The sequence below is a fragment of the Euprymna scolopes genome, chromosome 42 (assembly GCF_053919585.1).
Source record: "Euprymna scolopes isolate OS-2025 chromosome 42, ASM5391958v1, whole genome shotgun sequence".
Classification (NCBI taxonomy): domain Eukaryota; kingdom Metazoa; phylum Mollusca; class Cephalopoda; order Sepiida; family Sepiolidae; genus Euprymna; species Euprymna scolopes.
In genome coordinates this window covers 2,972,501-2,993,894 of record NC_136523.1, presented here as the reverse complement: position 1 = coordinate 2,993,894, position 21,394 = coordinate 2,972,501, and the positions used below count along the sequence as shown (strand labels likewise).

The window sequence follows — 21,394 nt, the reverse complement described above, 5'->3', positions numbered from 1 at the left end:
GCAACAATGTAATTAAACGCGCTGTTCCTACTGGGATCCAATTTGAAATTAAACGGCTATTTACGTCGAACGCTAAATAGAATGTCACTCATACATACGTAATCATCTAGTCTTTCGAGTAGATGATGGCGCTGCGTTTAGGGAGTATAATGAACGCCGACGCCGACAACGGAAGCTGCTAATGTGTAAGCGTACGTTTAACGGTTCTAACCAGATCACAGAAGTTAAGCAATGTTGGACCTAGTCAGTATCAGATAGGTGACTATTTTGGAAATACTATTCGCTGTATGTGGGATAGAGTCGCAAACCTGATCGGCCCTGAACTGGCATCTAAGCTTCAGCCTCTGTCCCATCGACGAAATGTTGCATCCCTCTGCCTTTTCTACAAGTATTTTAGTGGTGAATGCTCTGACGAACTGCAATCACTTGTGCCCCCACGACGTGTGCACCCTCGACAAACCCGACATGCTGCTAAATCCCACCCCCACACTGTAGAGATCCCTAGATGTAAAAGATCTTTTTACTCCAATAGTTTCTTCCCCAGAACCGCTAGACTCTGGAATTCTATTCCAGGTCCCTGCTTCCCCAACAGTACTGACGTGCAGAAGTTCAAGTGTAACGTGAACCGACACCTTGCTGCTCAAATCCCTACATAGTACCCCAGTAGTTGTTGCCCCTGATAGTAGCCCCCTACACCAAAGTGGCAATTTGCCTTGTTTGGGGTGAAAATGTAATTTAAAAAAAAAAAAAAAAAAAAAAAAATCTCTCTGAAAAAAAAAAAAACACCTATCTCCGCTAACCTGGATAGATAGCGATTGCGGATGTCTAGTTAATTTAATATTCCCTAGAAACGCCCCTCTCTGGCTGTATCTGGCTGTATCTGGCTGAATTCTTCCAGTTCGAATGCTGCATTGGGCAATGCAAGAACAGACGTTCTGTTAAATTAATTTTAGATTTGACGAGAATTTTTTTATGGCTTCCGATTTGTAAAATGCTTAATTTGTTTTCGGCTGGTTCCAGGAATCTGCTTCGGTAGAAATTGGTTTAGTTTAGTTCGTATTGAGTAGAAGTATCGAGAGAATTATGTAGGCTCTCTTTATTGTACTTTTGTATAAAATAATCACGTTAACACAACCGTTGCTTGTCAGATAAACTATAACATAATTACGAGAAAAATAAATGCTAAACGTTTAAGAGGAACAAGGGACACATTAATTGGACACTCGGCTATCGATATATCTCAAATAGAAATCAAGTGTTATCCACATTCATAATGCATAATTACGTTGACACACCGCTTTTCGTTAAATCGCCGAAATTAAGCAAAGTTAAGCCTGGCCAGTACCAGAAAGGTGACCATTAGGAAATACTAGGCGCTATATGAAGGAGGACCTTTACACTTTCGATAGCTCCTATATCTTACCTGGCCTTTAGCTGTCATGAGCCTGTTCTGCCGTTGGATCAGGCTGGTTGGGACAGTGAGGGTTGATCGGTTCAAATCAACAGTTTAAACAAACTTCCAGCGCGAGTCATCTTTTATTTGTCTTTGTGGCTTCGATGGACAAACCGAACCGTTTTAGTCACATCGATTTCCGAGATCTAACTGAAGTCAAATTTAAAGCAGGTGGACAAACATATGGACATTACATATAGATACACGCAGGCATACTAACAGAGTGAGGCCAAACGGCAATCGAGAATAGCAGTTAATAAAATCATATTAGAAGAAAGAAAATGATAAATAACATGAAGTAAGTTAGATTACTTAGGGGGATGGTTTATAGCAAGGATCTGTTGACAGTGAATGTGAAGGCGATCATGTTATAAAGTGCATGCAAACCATCCTGCAGTAACGTGTCCTACGGACGGGAAGCTTTTTAAAAGAAACACTGTTCATGGAAATTCCACACAACATTCTACACATGGAGAAAGAAAAGAAAATTGTGAGTTCTTGCTGTGAATGTTTTCCAATGGGAAACCAGGGACTTAAGCTACGCTGGGCATCTTTCATGGAAATAATGATGAAGCAGAGAAAGACTACTAATGTCTCTTTTGGGTAAAAGGCGTTGTAGAGAAGAGAACAGATCACGCCCCACTGGATTGCGAAGTCGATTTTCTGCTCTGTCAAGGGAGATAGACAATTAGAAAAATTCATTGGGGTTTTAGCTAAGATTAAAGTATAGTATCTGTTCTGATACTATCCTCGACCTGTTCTGTCCTCGGTCAGTTGAAAAGAGGAAAAAAATTAATTTTTATTCCAATCAAGAGTGATCCATATTGGAAAGCTGAATTTTTCCATTTGAACAAAAACCGTGCCTGACTCTTCCCTTGTGGGGAGGAAAATAAATAGGAGGAGACAAGTAGCCACAGTAAGGCACTAGCCAACTTACAGAGAGGAGAGAGAGATGTTAAAATAGACTTTTTGTTTTACTTTGTCCTCATGGGGAGGCAAGAAAAGAAGGGGAAAAAAGGGCACATTGCGTGAAAAGCAGAGAAAGTGATGGACAACCAGACACTTGGTGCTCGTGTGAGTAAAGATATATCGACAGATCCTCTGCCGTCATTGTTGGTTGCCCCTGGCAACGCGCATTATCGCGCATCAATTATAACGAGTCTGAATAGGAATTGATGAAGAAGAAAAAAAAAGAGGAAATAAAATAAAATGGAGGAAGATGGAAAATATGGGAACAAAAACCATGTGGTTGGTCTTTTGTAGTTGACGGCGGTCACAGCTATGCTGTGGGTGTGATTGCTGAGTCCTTAATCACGTCAACACTCCCCCACCCCCCCGGGCCTAATAAATGAGCGGCACATATACAACTTATGTATTCGTATTTCCTATGTAAATCTCTTTGTGTTTGGTATGGACAGGCCTATAAATAAATATACTTTACCTAATCAAGCTTTGTAAAAGGGATTTAATGGCTAGCCTTAAACGCGCGCACACACACACACACACACACACACACACACACACACACACACACACACACACACACACACACACACACACACATACACACACATAGTAAGTTATGGAAATATAGATGACAATTGCGCTATACAGAATTTTCTGCATAGCTTAATTGCTATACGTATTTTCATAACTTACTCATTATAATCTTTCGCCCATAGTTGAGATTATGGAGTTCACACGTTCACGCTAGATGTCCCGGTACCGCATGACTGCTTCCAGCTCCCGTCTCTCAACAATGACATTTCTTGCTATGAACTCTGGGTGTCTGAACATTCTACTTCTGGAGTGTGTAGTAGTGTTCCGCAGAAGTGGCGAAGAAATAACTTCATCTACTGATCTAGTACAATGGCCTGCAAAGTGACGATACGTAGTCACAACAAAAATAAAGAGGAAAACGATATATGTGCCACCTTAAAGTATAAAAAGTATAAAAAGTATAAAAAGACTGAATCGAATATATATATATATATATATATATATATATGTGTGTGTGTGTGTGTGTGTGTGCGTGTGTGTGTGCGTGTGTGTGTGTGTGTGTCGATTAAAATAAAAAAAAGTATACAAAGCTTGGATCGAAAATGGCTCTGTGTGACCATCAGATGTTAATATGGTCAAGTTGTGCAGGTGTAAAGAACTTGGTAAGCACCGATTACCTTTCTTGGTATACCATATCATTCTAACATATTATCTCTGTCAACTAACTGATAAACAAGCTCTACTCATGTATTGAGCACTGTTAAAGTAAATACTGAAAAATGATGCAAACTTATGAATTTTTATATAAATACATAAAATGATTTCTCTATCTTTATCTCTCTCCCTCTCTCTCTCTCTCTCTCTATCTATCTATATATATATATATAAATATATATATGTATATATATGTGTGTATGGTTGTGTGTATGTGTGTGTGTGGTTGTGTGTATGTGTGTGTGTTGTTATAAACGATCAAGTCAAAGAAATATAATAGTGCTTCGATTAAGTCAACTAGTTAATTGTTTATTTAGCTTGGATCTTTTGTAAACCCATTATATATAAATAAATTTTAGGTTTGTAATTAAATTTATTAAAATTAAATAACTTCAAATAAATCGACAATCTGTAATGTATATATATATATATATATATATATATATATATATATATATATATATATATATATATATATATAAAATTCAAAACTCAGTCATTATTCATTTTATCTTTGAAATAACCAATAAATACGCAGTGTTATATGTAATATAAAAGTTAATTACATACAAATTATATTAAGTTGATGCAAAAATAATGTCGTTTTTTAGACGTCCAACTTCATGTCAAAAAGCGAGATTATTTTTGCACGAACCTAATAAATATATATATACATATATATATATATATATATATATATATATATATATATATATATATATATATAACTACTTCATTTACTCACATAAATTTAATATACGAAAGTATAGATTTATGCGTAAACTTTAAGTATTTACTTCAAAAGTGCTCAATACGTAGGTAGAGCTAGTTAGTAATTTATAAAATATATATGGCAATAAATCTACACTGAATATTCTGCATTTCATCCACTATAGGATTCGTCAGGCTTATGCGCGAATTCTGTGGTTGCTTCTTGTTTTTATATATGTTGAGGATTTCTACCTTAAACCACTAACCTAGTTCTAAAACAGATCCTTTGTTCGATAAAATGCATGCCCATTTGCTGATAGGAAGGGGCGCGGTGGATACTAGTAAGCTGATTGGCTAACTAGAAATCCTCAACATATATAAAAACAAGAAGCAACCACAGAATTCGCGCATAATCCTGACGAATCCTATAGTGGATGAAACGCAGAATATTCAGTGTAGCTTAATCGCCATATATATTTTATAAATGGATATATATATATATATATATATATATATATATATATATATATATATGCTTGGCTTTTGGCCTTAGTAAGTGATGACTTGTATAACAAATGGTGCGTATGGTTTTACATTAAACCAATACAAAATGTACGTGATACTGCCCACAACTACAAAATGAAAAATATTTCCCACTTCCGGTCTTTCATAGACAAATTTCCGCCCTTGCTTCCTATAAATCTGTACAAATGTACCAACAAATAAACAAATTAAAAAAAAATCCTCTTTATCTCGCCTCCAGCAAACAGAGAAGAAGCGTTCATGTTTTATTCAGGAAAATCCACGGATCAAGCCGACATTATCCGAGCCGTCAAAGAAAAGAAATATTTAAAAAAAAGTATATGCCGTTTTTGTTTGTTCGGAAATTGCTACGAGGATGTTTTGAGATAAAAGATGGAAAAAAAAGACATTAAACATCCGAGGTTTTTCCACTCAGCACAACATCCCTACTCACAACAATAAACAATAATCCAATAATCCAATGAAGTAAAAACATTGTTAAAAAAAAACAAAAGCAAAAAAAAAAATAGCGATTATAAAATTGAATAATACATATTTTGGAAGAAATATGTTTGATTTTGAATTTAATATCTATATTTTATAAGATTTTTGGGGAATAATATATATATATATATATATATATATATATATATATATATATATATATATATATATATATATGTATATGGAGTGTGTCTGTGTCGGTATAAGTTACAATACGTTTTTAGAAAATTATTGAATTCAAATATTAATTCTACTTCTCTGTCTCTCACACACGCACACACACACACGCGCGCACATATATATATATATATATATAGAGAGAGAGAGAGAGAGAGAGAGAAAGAGAGAGAGTACCCATAAAGTCTGTGTGCATTATAAAATGCAACTTAATTTTTTTTAATTTCAAATAAAGTTATAATTTTTTAACCCCACATTTATAGTCACCTTTTACATAAATATGTGTGTAAGTGTATGCATATTTATATATATATATATATATATATATATATATATATATATATATATATATATATATATATATGTGTGTGTGTGTGTGTGTGTGCAGCATAATCATATTGGCACACTGATTCTCGTCGGAGCACTGAATTAAGCAATGTTGAGCCTGGCTAGTATCAGACGGGTGATTAGTTGGGGAATCTTGGCGTTGTATGTGCTCTCTGCTTACATTGGTATTGTTTCCCTTTATCCTGGACGTTCACTTGCCACTGTTATTTAACAACGTCGACTTAGGAAAGGTGTGGCTGGAGATTGCGAAACTATCACAGACATACACACAAACACAAGCGCCCGCACACACACACACACACACACACACACACACACACACACACACACACACACACACACACACGTTATTATTACTATTATTGATTATGCTTCATTTTCTTTATATCTTCAAAATATTTATTCATTGTGCCTGTTTTATTGTCGTAGGGGAAAGTTGTTTGTTTTTATTTTACCGAACATGATTGAGTTTTACGAAAGGAAACAGGAAAAAGCAATAACATCAATGTTGGGTGCATTTTTAGTCAAGAAGCCAAAAAAAGAGTAATATATAAATAAAAACAATCTGAATGTCGACAATGGTTGGCAATAAAAAAAAAAACCCTGTTCAGCCAGCATGATATGATAACAGCACATGTAAATAAAAACGTTTTTTAATTCACAGAGAATTTGGTTTATAATTTGCCTTATTTGGCTGTACTCATTTCGGACGAAGCTTATCAATAAAATTATTTAAAAACAAAAAACGACAACGCATTAAATTATTGTACATACCTTAACTTGACTTTCGGACATACCTAGTGCGTAGGCAAGTCTTGCCCGTTCAGGTCCCGCTAAGTATTTGGTCTGTTCAAACGTTTTTTCCAGAGCAAAAATCTGTTGACCAGAAAAGGTCGGTCGTGTGTGTTTTCGTTTGCCGTCTTTGTCGACAATTACAGTACTTTGCTGTGAAACTAGAATAAATAAATAAAATTAATTAAAATTTAAAATAAATAACATTCAAATAAACATTAAATTACTTTTTTTTAAATACACTTTTTTGAGAAGGAGAAGACTATCCAACTCAAAATCAGTACCAAACGGTGTTTGGTTATAGTCAGTTTCTGATATTAAACATGTGCTACTTTAAGTCGTTTTCTCTTCTAGTTTACTAAGTGTTGTACTATTTTTGATTAATTATTTATTTATGAAATTTTTATGTGAAAGTATAGAATAGTTTCAAAAACGCCTCCACTTTCTATGTTTGAAATGGTTTCCTGAAAAATATTCTGCATTTGCGGACCGTGCTGAAATAATAACTTTATAATTAAGAAAGCTATTCTAATGAGAAGAATGAGGGATTTGTTAACTGTTCTGTACTTTAACATAAACATTTATTAAATAAATTAATAAATTTAGAAAAACTGCCGGAAGTTATATTACACATGCAGTTTTATATCAGGAACTAAATCAAACAGAACGACATTTACTGCTGATTGAGTCGAATACACATCTTTTTTTGCCTATTTTTCTTACACTGTGATGATGAAGACCAATTAATTGATGATTAAAAACAACTATTGAAAAGATTGGAAAATAATTTCATTTTTAGAATGTTAAATTTAGGTTGACAAGAATTTGCTGAAATTAGATTTTAAAAAGCTGATGTTGTAGCCACCTAGGAAGCAACTCCGGTGTATTGTTTTCTACAGACGTGAAATTTCTTGCAAAGAAACTTTTTTAGTTTTAGGTACACAGAGAAATATATGAAAATTCTTTGCAATGGTTGTAGCTGGAAAGTTTTGTCGTGAATATTTAACGGGGGTGGGGGAGAAATTTTTTAACTATACAAATCTTATTATAGTTTAAGCGACTGCCATTCAACATTTTCTTGAAAACTACTGAGCCGATTTTGGCAGAAATGTTGTATGGCCCTTTGTTATAATAAAGTGGAGCGAATTGAGTATTATGGTATTCTGTCTGATGCACATGTATGTATTAATAGGGATTAAGAGTGATTTGTCACTACAATACTGTATAATCGAGCATCTACCAAAATAATAACAATGACGCACTGAAAGATTTTAACATCTTTTCTGTGAGAAAGAGACTGGTAGGGAAGACACTTGAATGAAAAAAAAAAGAAAGAAAGCAGACAGAAAAGAAAAATAACAAAAGAATAATGTATGAATAAAAGGGCATGATAAATATTAAACTAAAATATAAATGGATACAAATAGAGAAAGACTACACCAGGAAAATACGCAGAAAATATAAAATATACATAAATATTCAAAAATTGACATAATAATTGTATAAGTATATATGAAAATATTCAAAGATTGACATCATAATTGTATAATTATATATGAAAATATTCAAAGATTGACATCATAATTGTATGATTATATATGAAAATATTCATAGATTACATCATAATTGTATAAGTATATATGAAAATATTCAAAGATTGACATCATAATTGTATGATTATATATGAAAATATTCAAAGATTGACATCATAATTGTATAATTATATATGAAAATATTCAAAGATTGACATCATAATTGTATGATTATATATGAAAATATTCAAAGATTGACATCATAATTGTATAATTATATATGAAAATATTCAAAGATTGACATCATAATTGTATGATTATATATGAAAATATTCATAGATTACATCATAATTGTATAAGTATATATGAAAATATTCAAAGATTGACATCATAATTGTATGATTATATATGAAAATATTCAAAGATTACATCATAATTGTATAAGTATATATGAAAATATTCAAAGATTGACATCATAATTGTATAATTATATATGAAAATATTCAAAGATTGACATCATAATTGTATGATTATATATGAAAATATTCATAGATTACATCATAATTGTATAAGTATATATGAAAATATTCAAAGATTGACATCATAATTGTATGATTATATATGAAAATATTCAAAGATTACATCATAATTGTATAATTATATATGAAAATATTCAAAGATTGACATCATAATTGTATGATTATATATGAAAATATTCAAAGATTGACATCATAATTGTATGATTATATATGAAAATATTCATAGATTACATCATAATTGTATAAGTATATATGAAAATATTCAAAGATTGACATCATAATTGTATGATTATATATGAAAATATTCAAAGATTGACATCATAATTGTATGATTGTTTCTAAGATACGAAACAGGTGCTGTCAGGAATTGAACGTTTTGCATACTGAAAAAAATAAACAGTAAGATGAACAACATCTTGGACTTTTTGTCAATTATATATATATATATATATATATATATATATATATATATATACATACATATACATATACACGCACACACACACACACATATATATACATATATATATATATATATATATATAGTGGCCGAATGGATTTGGTCCTTGCTAATGGAGTCAGAGATGGCTTCTGTTGCCTGGTTCGAATCTATCGACTGGTGTTAATCGTGCCATCCAGATGATTCCCGAAAGGATGAAACATTAGTGCCTGTAGGTATTTAATAATTATTATAGTAAATAATTATATATATATATATATATATATATATATAAACTACATAGTTCTTAACATTGTACTTTTTATTATTATTTGTTAAGTTATATATATATACAATATCATAATTAATAGAAAATAGGCTCTATAATAAGAATACGAAATTAGCATGAATTATATATATATACATATATAAAATTATTACTAGAGAATTTTTTTAAAATTAAAATAATAACAAGGTGGAAAATATAATATCATTCAATACAGCATAATCACGTTGATATACCTGTCCCCGTTTGATTACCTGAGTAAAGTGACGCTGAACTTTGTCAGTACAAAAATTGAAAACCAATAAAGAAATATCAGGTACTGATATTCTCTATCGGTATTTTTTCCATTCGTCATTGATTTTTCAAGCAATACAGATTCAGAAGAGGCGTAGTTAGAATTGCAAAAACATTGCTTCAAAATTGCATGCACCGACCGACTTACAGGGGTATCTATTTTGTCGCAAGCTTGAATGGAGGTCATGATTATGAAATATCATTTATGGAAAGTCCCTATAATCAACTTATCATAATAAAAAAATCACTTGTAACGTGAAGAAAATTGAGGGGGAAAAAGATATCAGCTTAATACGGCTGGGTTATTTTTGTCCCTATTTACTTGCCTCTTTACCGGGGAAAGATTAGACACAAGGTCTTTTTTTTTTCCTCAATGAAGCACTTATAAATCGAAACAAAAATAACAATTGTCTCGGTCTAGAAATATTTCTCCTTTATTTACTGAGTACAGAAAAGATGAAGTTCCGAGTATCAGAACAGATATTGCACTTGTCCTTTATCAGCATATAGGGCATAAAGGAACCTCTATATTATGACTTAATACAATAATTAGCCGTCTGTAAAGTCGGTTGTCCAGAATCTCTTCAGTAATAAGAGAAATAAGAGCACAATATGCCGGATATTTCTATACACTTTATATAGTACGCACCTCCTTTATATTAGAATTCAATATAGTTTCCCCTAACAACATCTCCATTGAAATTTGTTGGGCTTTATATTATCCCGATAAGTCTCCTCTTATAGAATTGAATTTACTCTCTTCTTCTATCTATCCTCGTTATGTGTATAGATATATATAAAATCAAATGGGTAAACTATTTAGATATCAAAAACTCAACATCTACAACCAGTCATTGTATGATCGTTTCTGAGACAATACAAACATTTTTTTTATTTGAATGAAGTCTTTCCATCAACACAAGGATTAGAGATCAAACTGAAGCCCTAAATATATGATCAACACTAAAATGAGGATACCAAAATATGATACAGCAAATCAGGATTATCTCCATATATAATAAAATGACTGCAGAAATTCCCCTCTGGACGAAAATATTGTAGGTTTGCAACAACAGATGCTACATAGAAGATATCAGCTTAATACTAAAAATGTATTGTATGATAAAAAAATAAAATTGGAAGAATTCAAAATAAACAAAAAAGAACTCAGTAAAACATGCGGAAACTGAATAAACCATGAAGAAAATGAAGAAAGAAATATCATACGAAGAAAATACAAAAAAGTAATAGCCTATATACATAAAAGAAAAATAGAAAGATCGAAGACGCAAAGGATAGACTAAAAAAGAATAACCTAAAAATTAATACAAAATAAGAAAAAAAATAATTCACCGAGAAAGTATGAGAAAGGACTAACATAGGAATAAAATATGAGAAAGGACTAACATAGGAATAAAATATGAGAAAGGACTAACATAGGAATAAAATATGAGAAAGGACTAACATAGGAATAAAATATGAGAAAGGACTAACATAGGAATAAAATATGAGAAAGGACTAACATAGGAATAAAATATGAGAAAGGACTAACATAGGAATAAAATATGAGAAAGGACTAACATAGGAATAAAATATGAGAAAGGACTAACATAGGAATAAAATATGAGAAAGGACTAACATAGGAATAAAATATGAGAAAGGACTAATAAAGGAATAACATGAAAACCAAAGTTACACTGCAAGAAAAGAATAACTTGTGTATGAAAATCAAAAAGAAAAAGAATACACCAAGAATATACGAAAAATTGAATAATCTAAAAAAAAGGAAAATAATCCGCAAATAAAATGGTTATAAATGGATACAAACACTCATTAAAATACAGAAGAATGTTTATGAATGAAGAAGACATACAAAGTAATAAAAAAAAACGAATAACCTAAAAAATTAAAGGAAGGAAATAGGATTATCTTAATACAAGACATTGAATGTCAGAGAAACGTATCGATATACCGCAAGCAAACATTTAGGCAATCTAACATGATTCATGGGAGCTCCCTCCCCTCAACCCCATCAACCTTCACTCGTCAATACCGTAGTTAAAAAGCAAATCTATCAGAGTTCACTATATGCCGTTTAAATATAAAAACGAACACCATTTTTATGTTTTCTCCTGGATTGAGATTGTAAAGATTGCGTATTCTCGTGAGATTTTGTCTACGAGATCTCACGACACAGATTTGTTCGCACCCTCCTTCAACACCGTCATTTTGTACCCCAATTCAATATGTCAACCGTTAACGTTGAACTGATAAAAAGGGAGGCGCATAGAACCGTAGAGGAGCGGCACACGTAGCAGGGCCAACTGATACGGACGCGAGACAAGCCTATCGGTGATTACATCAATGACATTTTTAACTGTTTGGATCATAAACCAAAGTTTCCAGCGATAGAGACCCACCGACCTGACAGGGTTAGGCGCGTTGTAGCGGATAAGCTAAGACAAGGGCACCATATAAGAGGGAAAGAGAGGGCGAAATGATGGAATCGAGGATCTATGGGGAGCGAACAATGATAGCTCGCCAGAAAGAGGAACGGTTAGTTGCTAACAGTGCCGAACGAGACAATTGCTTATGGTTTTTCTTTTAATATTCTTACCATTTTGTTTTAGCAGATGATGGGGCATCCTAACCGATGCCAGACATTCATCGGCTATCTCAGACATTCAAACCGAGAGATCATTTTTTTTAAAAAAGGTATTCTAATCCTTTAAATGCAATTGTTTGCATCTCGCTTGCACGTGGTTCAAATGTTTGATGGGTGGATTCTGAGGGAGAAAAAACAATTCTTCCCACTTTGTCAGAAACATCGCTCATGGAATCTGACGACTAAGTGAGAAAATAATGAAGGCGGGAGTTATGAAATAAAAAGGTGGATATCAAAGATCTATAGGGAGAGTATCATGATAGTTCGCCAAAAAGAAGAACTGTCCTTTGCTAACAACGAGACTGTTATTTATAGCTTATATGTTGCTCACTAGTTTTACTGTGTTAGCAAAACACAGATGTTGAAAAATAGTATATTAATGCAAGAAATAATGCACTTACGCAGAACGAGAAAACAACCTAACGGTAAATAAAACGGAAGAAAGAAAGAATGAAACAAAATATAGTAGACCCCCGGGATACGGCATTAAAAATTAGTAACAAAATGCAGTACAGTATACATATGTATATAATCAAATAGCATTATAAATAACATCGTAAGGCGGGGCAAATCCCGTAACCAGGGGACGGACAAATATCGAATTCCACATCGTAACCTGAAATAAATAAAACCGTATGCCGGGGCCATCGTATTTCTGGCTTCTACTGTAAAACTAAAAAGTATCAAATAAAATCGGAAGAAATTAAAAAAAAAATTTAAAGTAGAAAAATTCAAGAAGATATGGGGAGGTCGAAGTCAAAGTAGACGAAGTTGAAAAAAAGAACGATTAAAAAAAAAAAAAAAAAAAAAAAACATAAGTCAATAACGAAAAAGAGGAAGAATTAAAAGACGACGAAGAGGAAAAGAAAAAAAGAAGCACAATAAGAATGAGAAGAGCAAAGAAAAAAGATGAAGAAACCAATGAAAATGAAATCAAATTCAAGGAAGAAGAAAAAGAAGAAGAAGAAGAAAAAGAGGAAGAAGAAGAAGAAGAAGAAGATGAAGAAGAAGAAGAAGAAAATAATAATAATAAGAAGAAGAAGAAGAGGAAAAAGAAGAAGAAGAAGAAGAAGAAGAAGAAGAAGAAGAAGAGGAAGAAGAAAATAATAAGAAGAAGAAGAGGAAGAAGAAGAAGAAGAAGAGGAAGAAGAAGAAGATGAAGAAGAAGAAGAAGAAAATAATAATAATAAGAAGAAGAAGAAGAAGAAGAGGAAGAAAAAGAAGAAGAAGAAAATAATAATAATAAGAAGAAGAGGAAGAAGAAGAGGAAGAAGAAGAAGAGGAAGAAGAAGAGCAAGAAGAAGAAGAAGAAGAGGAGGAGGAAGAAGAAGAAAATAAGAAGAAGAAGAGGAAGAAGAAGAAGAAGAAGAAGAGGAAGAAGAGGAAGAGGAAGAAGAAGAAAATAATAATAAGAAGAAGAAGAAGAAGAAGAAGAAGAAGAAGAAGAAGAGGTCAAAGAAGAAAAATGAGAGAAGTTAAAAAAAACACTTTAGTCATGAGAGGAAAAATGGGAAACGAATAATCCAATAAAAAGGAAGCAAAAAAAAAAGCAAAAACATAATAAAAGGCAAAAGTCATACAGAAGAATGGAAGCTGGAGAATAACAAAAAAGGAGGCAAAGCAAAAGAAGAAAAAAAAACAAGAAAAAATGAAAAAGAAAAACAAAGATTAATAAAGCCAATACAGAAGAGAAAAACAGAAAAACTGCATGATTTTGTAATATTTCAACCTTGCCATCCCGCCAGACACATGCACACCCTCGCTAAACCTGATTTCTCTGAAAAGCCAACTTACATATCATATCAATACACACAAAACTAAGCAATACAGATGCACACACATGCACATGCTAACTGCAGTCGATTTATGATTAGCGAAAAAAGAGAAAACAAATTAATTCAACAAAAAATATAATAATAATAACTGACCAATTATTAATGAGGAAACAAGACCCGTTATTTACTTGTTGAATGATAGATGGAATGAACTGACCAATGATCAATGAGTTATGCCGATGTAAAAATGTCTGATTGCTTGCCTTTCATTGGCGGAGAAAGAAAACAGAGCGAATAAAAAAATGGCCAATAATTAATGAGTTACGCGCCGGTAAGGCCTGTCTGATTGCTTGTTTATGATTGGTCAAAAATTGAGAAAAAACGAACGCAGATTAATGATCTTAGATGAAGATATAACTTACTTGTTTTGTATTTTGTTTGATCATAAAACATCTATTAATACTGAATCTATCCAAATCATATTTCACTCTGTTCTGCTTGGCTACAGCGCGCATACATACATACATACATACATATATATATATATATATATATATATATATATATATATATCAATTAGTGTACACACTCAAAAAGGACAGAAAAATTAAGCTTCCCCAGTGTTCGTGCTCATATGTATATTCATAAAAAGTCTAAATCGGTAAAAATAATGTTTTATTTTACCATAGGACATCTATTGATATTGACTCTATATATAACTCGGTTCTGCTTCACTATAGCACACACACACACACACACACACACACACACACACACACACACACACACACACACACACATATATATATATATATTAATGATGAGATGATTCCAATATTTTACCCGATTCCGATACAATGACCGATTCTCTTCTAAATTTCTGATTCCGATGCAATTACAGATCCCGATGCTTTTTAAAAAAATCCTTGAGTTTTTAGCTATAGAGCCTTTTTTTTTCGAATTATTGCAAAAAAGGCAACATATAATACATGCCTATATTTTCTCAAACGTAAAAATCTATTTGCGGATGCTCTATTAATTTTAGTTTTATGGCTAGCTTAAAACTAATATAATTTATCATTTTGTTATTAGTAACAGCTACGAAAAATTAGATTTTAAACAAAGACAGAAAAAAAAAACAGTAATCAAACGAATTATTTTCGGTATCGGGAAATTTTTTTCGGTTCAGATACCGATTACGGTCTCCCCTAAATTTCCGATTTTTTTTTATTCTTCTTGTTGCCGATTCCGATTATCGTTTCAATGCTTTTCTCTCTCTCTCTCTCTCTCTCTCTCTCTCTCTCTCTCTCTCTTTCTCTCTCTCTTTCTCTCCCTTTCTCTCTCTCTCTCTCTCTCTTTCTCTCTCTTTCTCTCTCTTTCTCTCTCTTTCTCTCTCTTTCTCTCTTTCTTTCTCTTTCTCTCCTTTTCTCTCTCTCTCTACATATATATGCGTTTGCATGCATGTGTGTACGCGTTTCTTTATATAATTTTCCCACTTAGGATAATATGTACATATAAACAAATAGTACAAAGTTCTCTTCAGATAGCTCGATAATGCAATACTAGAGCTGTGAATATTTCTTACAAATGTTTCAGCCCCCCCCACACACAGACACATACACAGACACACAGACCCCCCATGTATATATATATATATATACAAGTGTACATATTCAGTAAAAAATAAATGCACATTATGTTCATCTAATACTAATATTCATATTCATACATATCGTTCAAATCGGTGAAAATAAAACATATTAAAATACTTTTATAAAACTTAGATTTGAGGAAAATTGTGTAGTTGCTTTTTACTCATAAAATAAAACAAATATTTTTAATCGTTTCTTCCTAACCTGCACACATAATTTGTTGGCTGGACTATTTAAAGAAAGAAATAAAATGCATCACAAATCCATTCAAAAGATGACAATGCCTCGCATAATTCACATAAACTGTAAAGCAAAAGTCCTACACTATATTTTAAAAGCAATAAACAGAATAATATATGCACCTAATAAACAGACATTTTTATTTAGCTACCAACGCTAATCATTACAACATTCTAAACAACCGAGCAAGTTAAACAACATTAACTTCTGCATCAACCACAAAACACACTCTATACACATCAATATAATTTTGGAAAACACCTACATCATGTTCCATGCAATGATAGATAATTGATGTGACAATCAAATATACAGGAGTTTTTTTTATCAAATGTATTTTTTTTAATAAATATACAAACGTCTTGGTCACATTTTAAGTCTCTACATCTGCTTAATTATGAAGAGTAGTAATATGAAAGTGGTGTCTTTTCAAATCTAAATGCATTAAGTTTTTTTTAAGCTATCGGTTTTTCCATTTCTTTTCAAACCATTATCCTTATTAGTTTTCGAGATATGTAATGCCAAATGTGCCCAAGACTTTATATTGGAGCGACTTAAGGCAAACTATGTAAAGTCTGATTGGAGTACAAAGAATATAAAAATAAACAAGAATCCATAAATGCACTATTCTCTCACATATTAAAACATGATAAGTAATTTAACAAGGTCAATTTTTCTGGACATTCATAGGGACTTTTTTTTCTCAATTCTTGTATGAATTGCCGGTACTCTTAAGGTAGAAAGCTGGCCTACGAAGTACAGGGTGACTTTGTGACTGGGTTGAATCTTTCAATCAACAGAAACCATTTGATAGGGAAATGTTCACACACAGACACACAGAGACAATTTCACTTTTATAGATATGTAGATGGATATATATACATGTATATATATATGTATATATATATATATTATATATATATATTATATATATATATATATATATATATATATATATATATACTTATATCCCAAAATATATCCGATCTCATGATTATATCCGATCTCATAATTATTATTATAACGCTTTTCTTTTAATGTTTATCGGATTATATATATATATATATGTGTGTGTGTGTGTGTGTGTGTGTGTGTGTGTGTATGTGTGTGTGTGTGTATAATTGGTTTACAGTATTTTTTAGTAAATAAAGAAACCTTAACTTAAAATGGCAGCAAAATATTGTACACCTGTTTTAGTATATTGTTCAGATAACGTTAAGAAGGTAAGCATCGCACGGAGGACAAGACTGCAAGATAAATAGACAAATAGTTAAATCGAGATAGATAAAAATCTGACGGAGAATAAGAAACGCGATTTATGAAGGCGGAAGAGGCCGGACGTGTTCTACTGGAAGAAGTCAGCGGCCCGAACACGCTTGCGCAGTTCAGCATAAAAAATGGAGGAGAATCATGGATTTGTATTGGTGTGACCTCATCATGCTTGCTTAATCAAAAAACGACCTCTAGTGATAGGTGATCGTAGGGTAAGGAAAGAAGAGATGTGTCTTTGGGGGGGGTAAAGGGGGGCGAGAGATATCCTTAGAAGAAATAATGCTTCTGTTTCTGGTGAGCTGCAGCTTGTAACTCACTTTTTGGCCTCGACACAGTACAAAATTTCCTTCGCAATCTAGTGGGAGATGATAATCCGCTTTTCCTATACACTATTGTTATTTTCACCTCATCTCTGTTTTCCACCAAAAAACATTCATAGCATGAACTTGTCTAGCTACGACCATGCCCAATAACTTTACTTTCTTTATCTGTTTAACTAAAACAATCTGAAATTAGGAAAATCGAGTTTCTTTCCCGTAAGTTTCCACTTATGGAACACAATACTGTGGGGCTGCTTCCCCGCTGATTAAAAGGTGGTTGTCTTTCAATCAAACGTGAACAAATATTGCCGACCCTTCCTCTTCAATAAACAAACCTCCGCTTATTCCATCCATTATTTCTAATCGTCTCATAATATTTTTCATCGCTCAACTGACATTCTTATTAACCTCGAGTGGCCTTTGTCATTGGTTACAAAGTAAGGCATAGAAGTAAGAATTTTTGTCTGTGTGAAATTTTTCAGAACGTATGCGGACTTAGTTCTACCATAAACAATTAAAAACGACTTAAGATTTATACGCATTCATTTTACAGACACAAGTGAAACTGACACTTTCAAACACTAGTCACCATGAAATATATATTTGCATACACATATTATAACAAGAATATATACACATTAAAACTCACATATCCCCGCAGTCATGAGAATTTAAGAAAACAAACTTATATATACAGGGTGGTCAAAAAGTCAGGTAACATTTTAAAGAAAAACGATATTAGCAATACACGTATATTTAAGTACCATACATTGAAATATAAAATGAAACAAACATGAAATATGTTTATTTTGTTAATTGTCGTCCATTTCTCTCTATCAATCGCTGGAAGCGATTAACCACTGATTGTGTAACACGTGTAATCATGTCAGCTGATATCCGCGCAATCTCCTCTTCAATAAATAACTTTAAAGACGCTATTGTATCAGGCTGCTTGCCATAAACGCTATCCTTTACATAGCCCCAAAGCCAGAAATCAGGAGGGGTAAGATCCGGAGATCTGGCTGGCCATTCAACTGGGCCACGGCGACCAATCCATCGTTGTGGAAAAATTTCATCCAAGAAATAATATTAAACGAATAGAGATTATAATGGATCATATTGTTTTTTCTACCTTTAACATGTTACCTGACTTTTTGACCACCCTGTAGAATAAAATAAAATAAAAATAAAATTATTTGGATTTAATTTAGCACTAGTTTATACATGGGGTCGTAATTAGTTCTTTTATTTTACATAAAATCCTAATTTTATTAAATAACAAGTGAAGCATGCATGGTCCACCGTGAATGCACAGTAAACAAGGCATAAAAAAATGACTTAGTTCAGCATCCTCCCCCCGCCCATTTATCACAAAAATTCCACAGTGGACGTCAAATCCCCGCGAAAATGAACAAACGGTGCAGTTTTAGGCCTTAACATATCTTATTAACATATGTTGTATTTATTTGCTTCCCCACTGAGCAAATTAGGCACAAGGCCGTTTTTTTTAATGTGGAGAGAGATGGAGGGGGAGGGAAAGGGGGGACCAGCTCCCGAGAGGTGGGAAATGGGAGCTGGATAGTAACTGTTGGTCTGTAGGGTGATCCCTACATTGACCAAGGTCAGATATGTGGGGTTACCCCCACATATGGTCTTTGCTTGCAGCATCTGTCAGAACAGATACTACACTTTGATCTTGTCCCCCGTGTCGCCGATGTAATTTGCAAAAAAACAACAACAAAAAAACATGACTAAGTCCCTCATTTGCCCCCCCCCCCATCATTTAGCCCCAAAAGTCCCCAAGGCCTTAACATATTTCGATTTGAGTTCAGCATCATGCAAAACTGCTAAATAGACATACGCAGAAAATTTTGGACAAATATGGTAAAATAGTCCCAAAAATGGAATGTTTTTATTAGCCCTAAAAGAGCCCGTAATCGCGAAGTATAGACAAACAAAATTATATAGAAATCAGATTTTCAGAAAGTTTTATTATAATCCAAGGCATCAATTATTTTAATAAGCACAAAATTGTGGCCATTTTAATCCTAAAGGCACCCCGAGGGGAGTTTTCCCGGAAAATCCGTTCTGAGATTTTTTTTATTTGTATCATGTTTAATGTTTGTGTAAAATTTTAAAAAAATTCCAAGACGTACTTATTGAGAAAAGTGCGGACAGACGAACGGACAAGGGTGAATTTACAGGGCCACCCTCCTTTTGTGTGTGTGTGGGGGGGGGGCAAATCAATTATAATATATATATATATATATATGTGAAAAATAGGACAGTAAATTACAAATGAATAACCCAAAAAGTTAATTTGTGAACGGTTTTAAAATACATATGCAAATGAAGCATGTTAAACCTTTCGTCTTTAATATATAAAGAGTATGTCAAAAGGCTACTTTGGATGGTTGATTAAAATAACAGGGTTTTGATGCTAATTAAAGTGTGATAAGTGACGGACACTTTCACATTTATTCATTTAAATAAAGACAAGGTAATTATTTGTTTGTGAAAAAATAGACGACGATCAATTGTAGGTTTAAATAGCGCAAATAGAAATTGAAATGGAAAAAAATGAAAATAGGATAAACAATCGTTTATTTAATTATGCATCGGCAGATGAATTGTGAGTAGATATGACATGCAGATAATGGTTGTTACTGTTTGAAAAATGAAAGAAAAAAAGAGCAGTGTGACTAGTGTGTTCTTCATTTGTCCGGAGAACGGATGAGAGAGAACAGGAAAAAAGAGAGATGGGGAGTTATAGAGAGCGTCGAAAAGACAGGAGGCTAAAATGCGCATACGATTGATTTAAACGGGCAAGTAAACTCAGCTCCTGTTTCTACCGTGCAATTGTCCACTCTCCTCTTCCCACGTGTCGTCTCGTCGTTTCGTCAATGTAACTAGCACCACCTCACCTACCACCCTCGTCTATACAAGCCAATACATCACCTATCATCAAGCTGACCGGAGCGCAAGCTTAAACTGGCGTTAAAATCGCTTGTATAGTTACATAATTATGTCTCGCTACCTTCTCCCCGTCTCCAGAACGCCGATATAATCATCGGGAAACAACGAACAAAGATGAGAATGTTTAACATGAATTTAAGGGGGCGGCACCCGTTTTATAAAGGAGAGCTGGTCAGTCCTACACGCTCCCCCTTTTTGTTGCCCAATCTTTCATTGTAGCCTTGTTCCTATTTACTTGTCTTCCAATAAGAAGTAGAATTAAACACAAGGTCAGTTTTTAATGTAGGGAAAGTTCAATTTTCTACCAAAAAAATGAAGTCACTAGATTCAAACAAAAATTAAAATAGCAAGATGTACTTTTCACTGACCTAGCAAAGAAAAGTGTAACATCAGAAAAAATTATTAACTTTGACCTTACGAAAACGGCAAATCATTTTATTGTAGAATTGTTGTTAAATGATAAAAAAAATTATTTGTGACTACATTTTACATGGGAGTTACAGTTAAACAAATACCAACGTTGTGTGTGAAAGTTTCGCAAAAAAAAACAAAAAAAAATAGACACAAGTTTTTTTTTTCTGATAAATGAAAGGGTATTTATTGCCGGTCGTTTCAACACGAAGCCTCTAACAAGTATTTTCAAAGGCATATTTTTCACATTTTGAGTTTTCTTTCTCTGGGTT

At 32.9% G+C, this 21,394-nt stretch overlaps 1 protein-coding gene across 2 annotated transcripts in view; it reads right to left on the bottom strand.

Moving 5' to 3' along the window:
* The window catches only part of LOC145266911 (homeobox protein Nkx-6.2-like), a 298,240-nt gene that overhangs the window by 93,095 nt on the left and 183,751 nt on the right, over positions 1–21,394 (bottom strand). For both annotated transcript variants that reach the window (XM_080122701.1, XM_080122700.1), the window contains one exon: positions 6,704–6,882. In XM_080122701.1, coding sequence (XP_079978827.1) covers positions 6,704–6,882 — 179 coding nt within the window. The remainder of the gene's footprint in view (positions 1–6,703; positions 6,883–21,394) is intronic.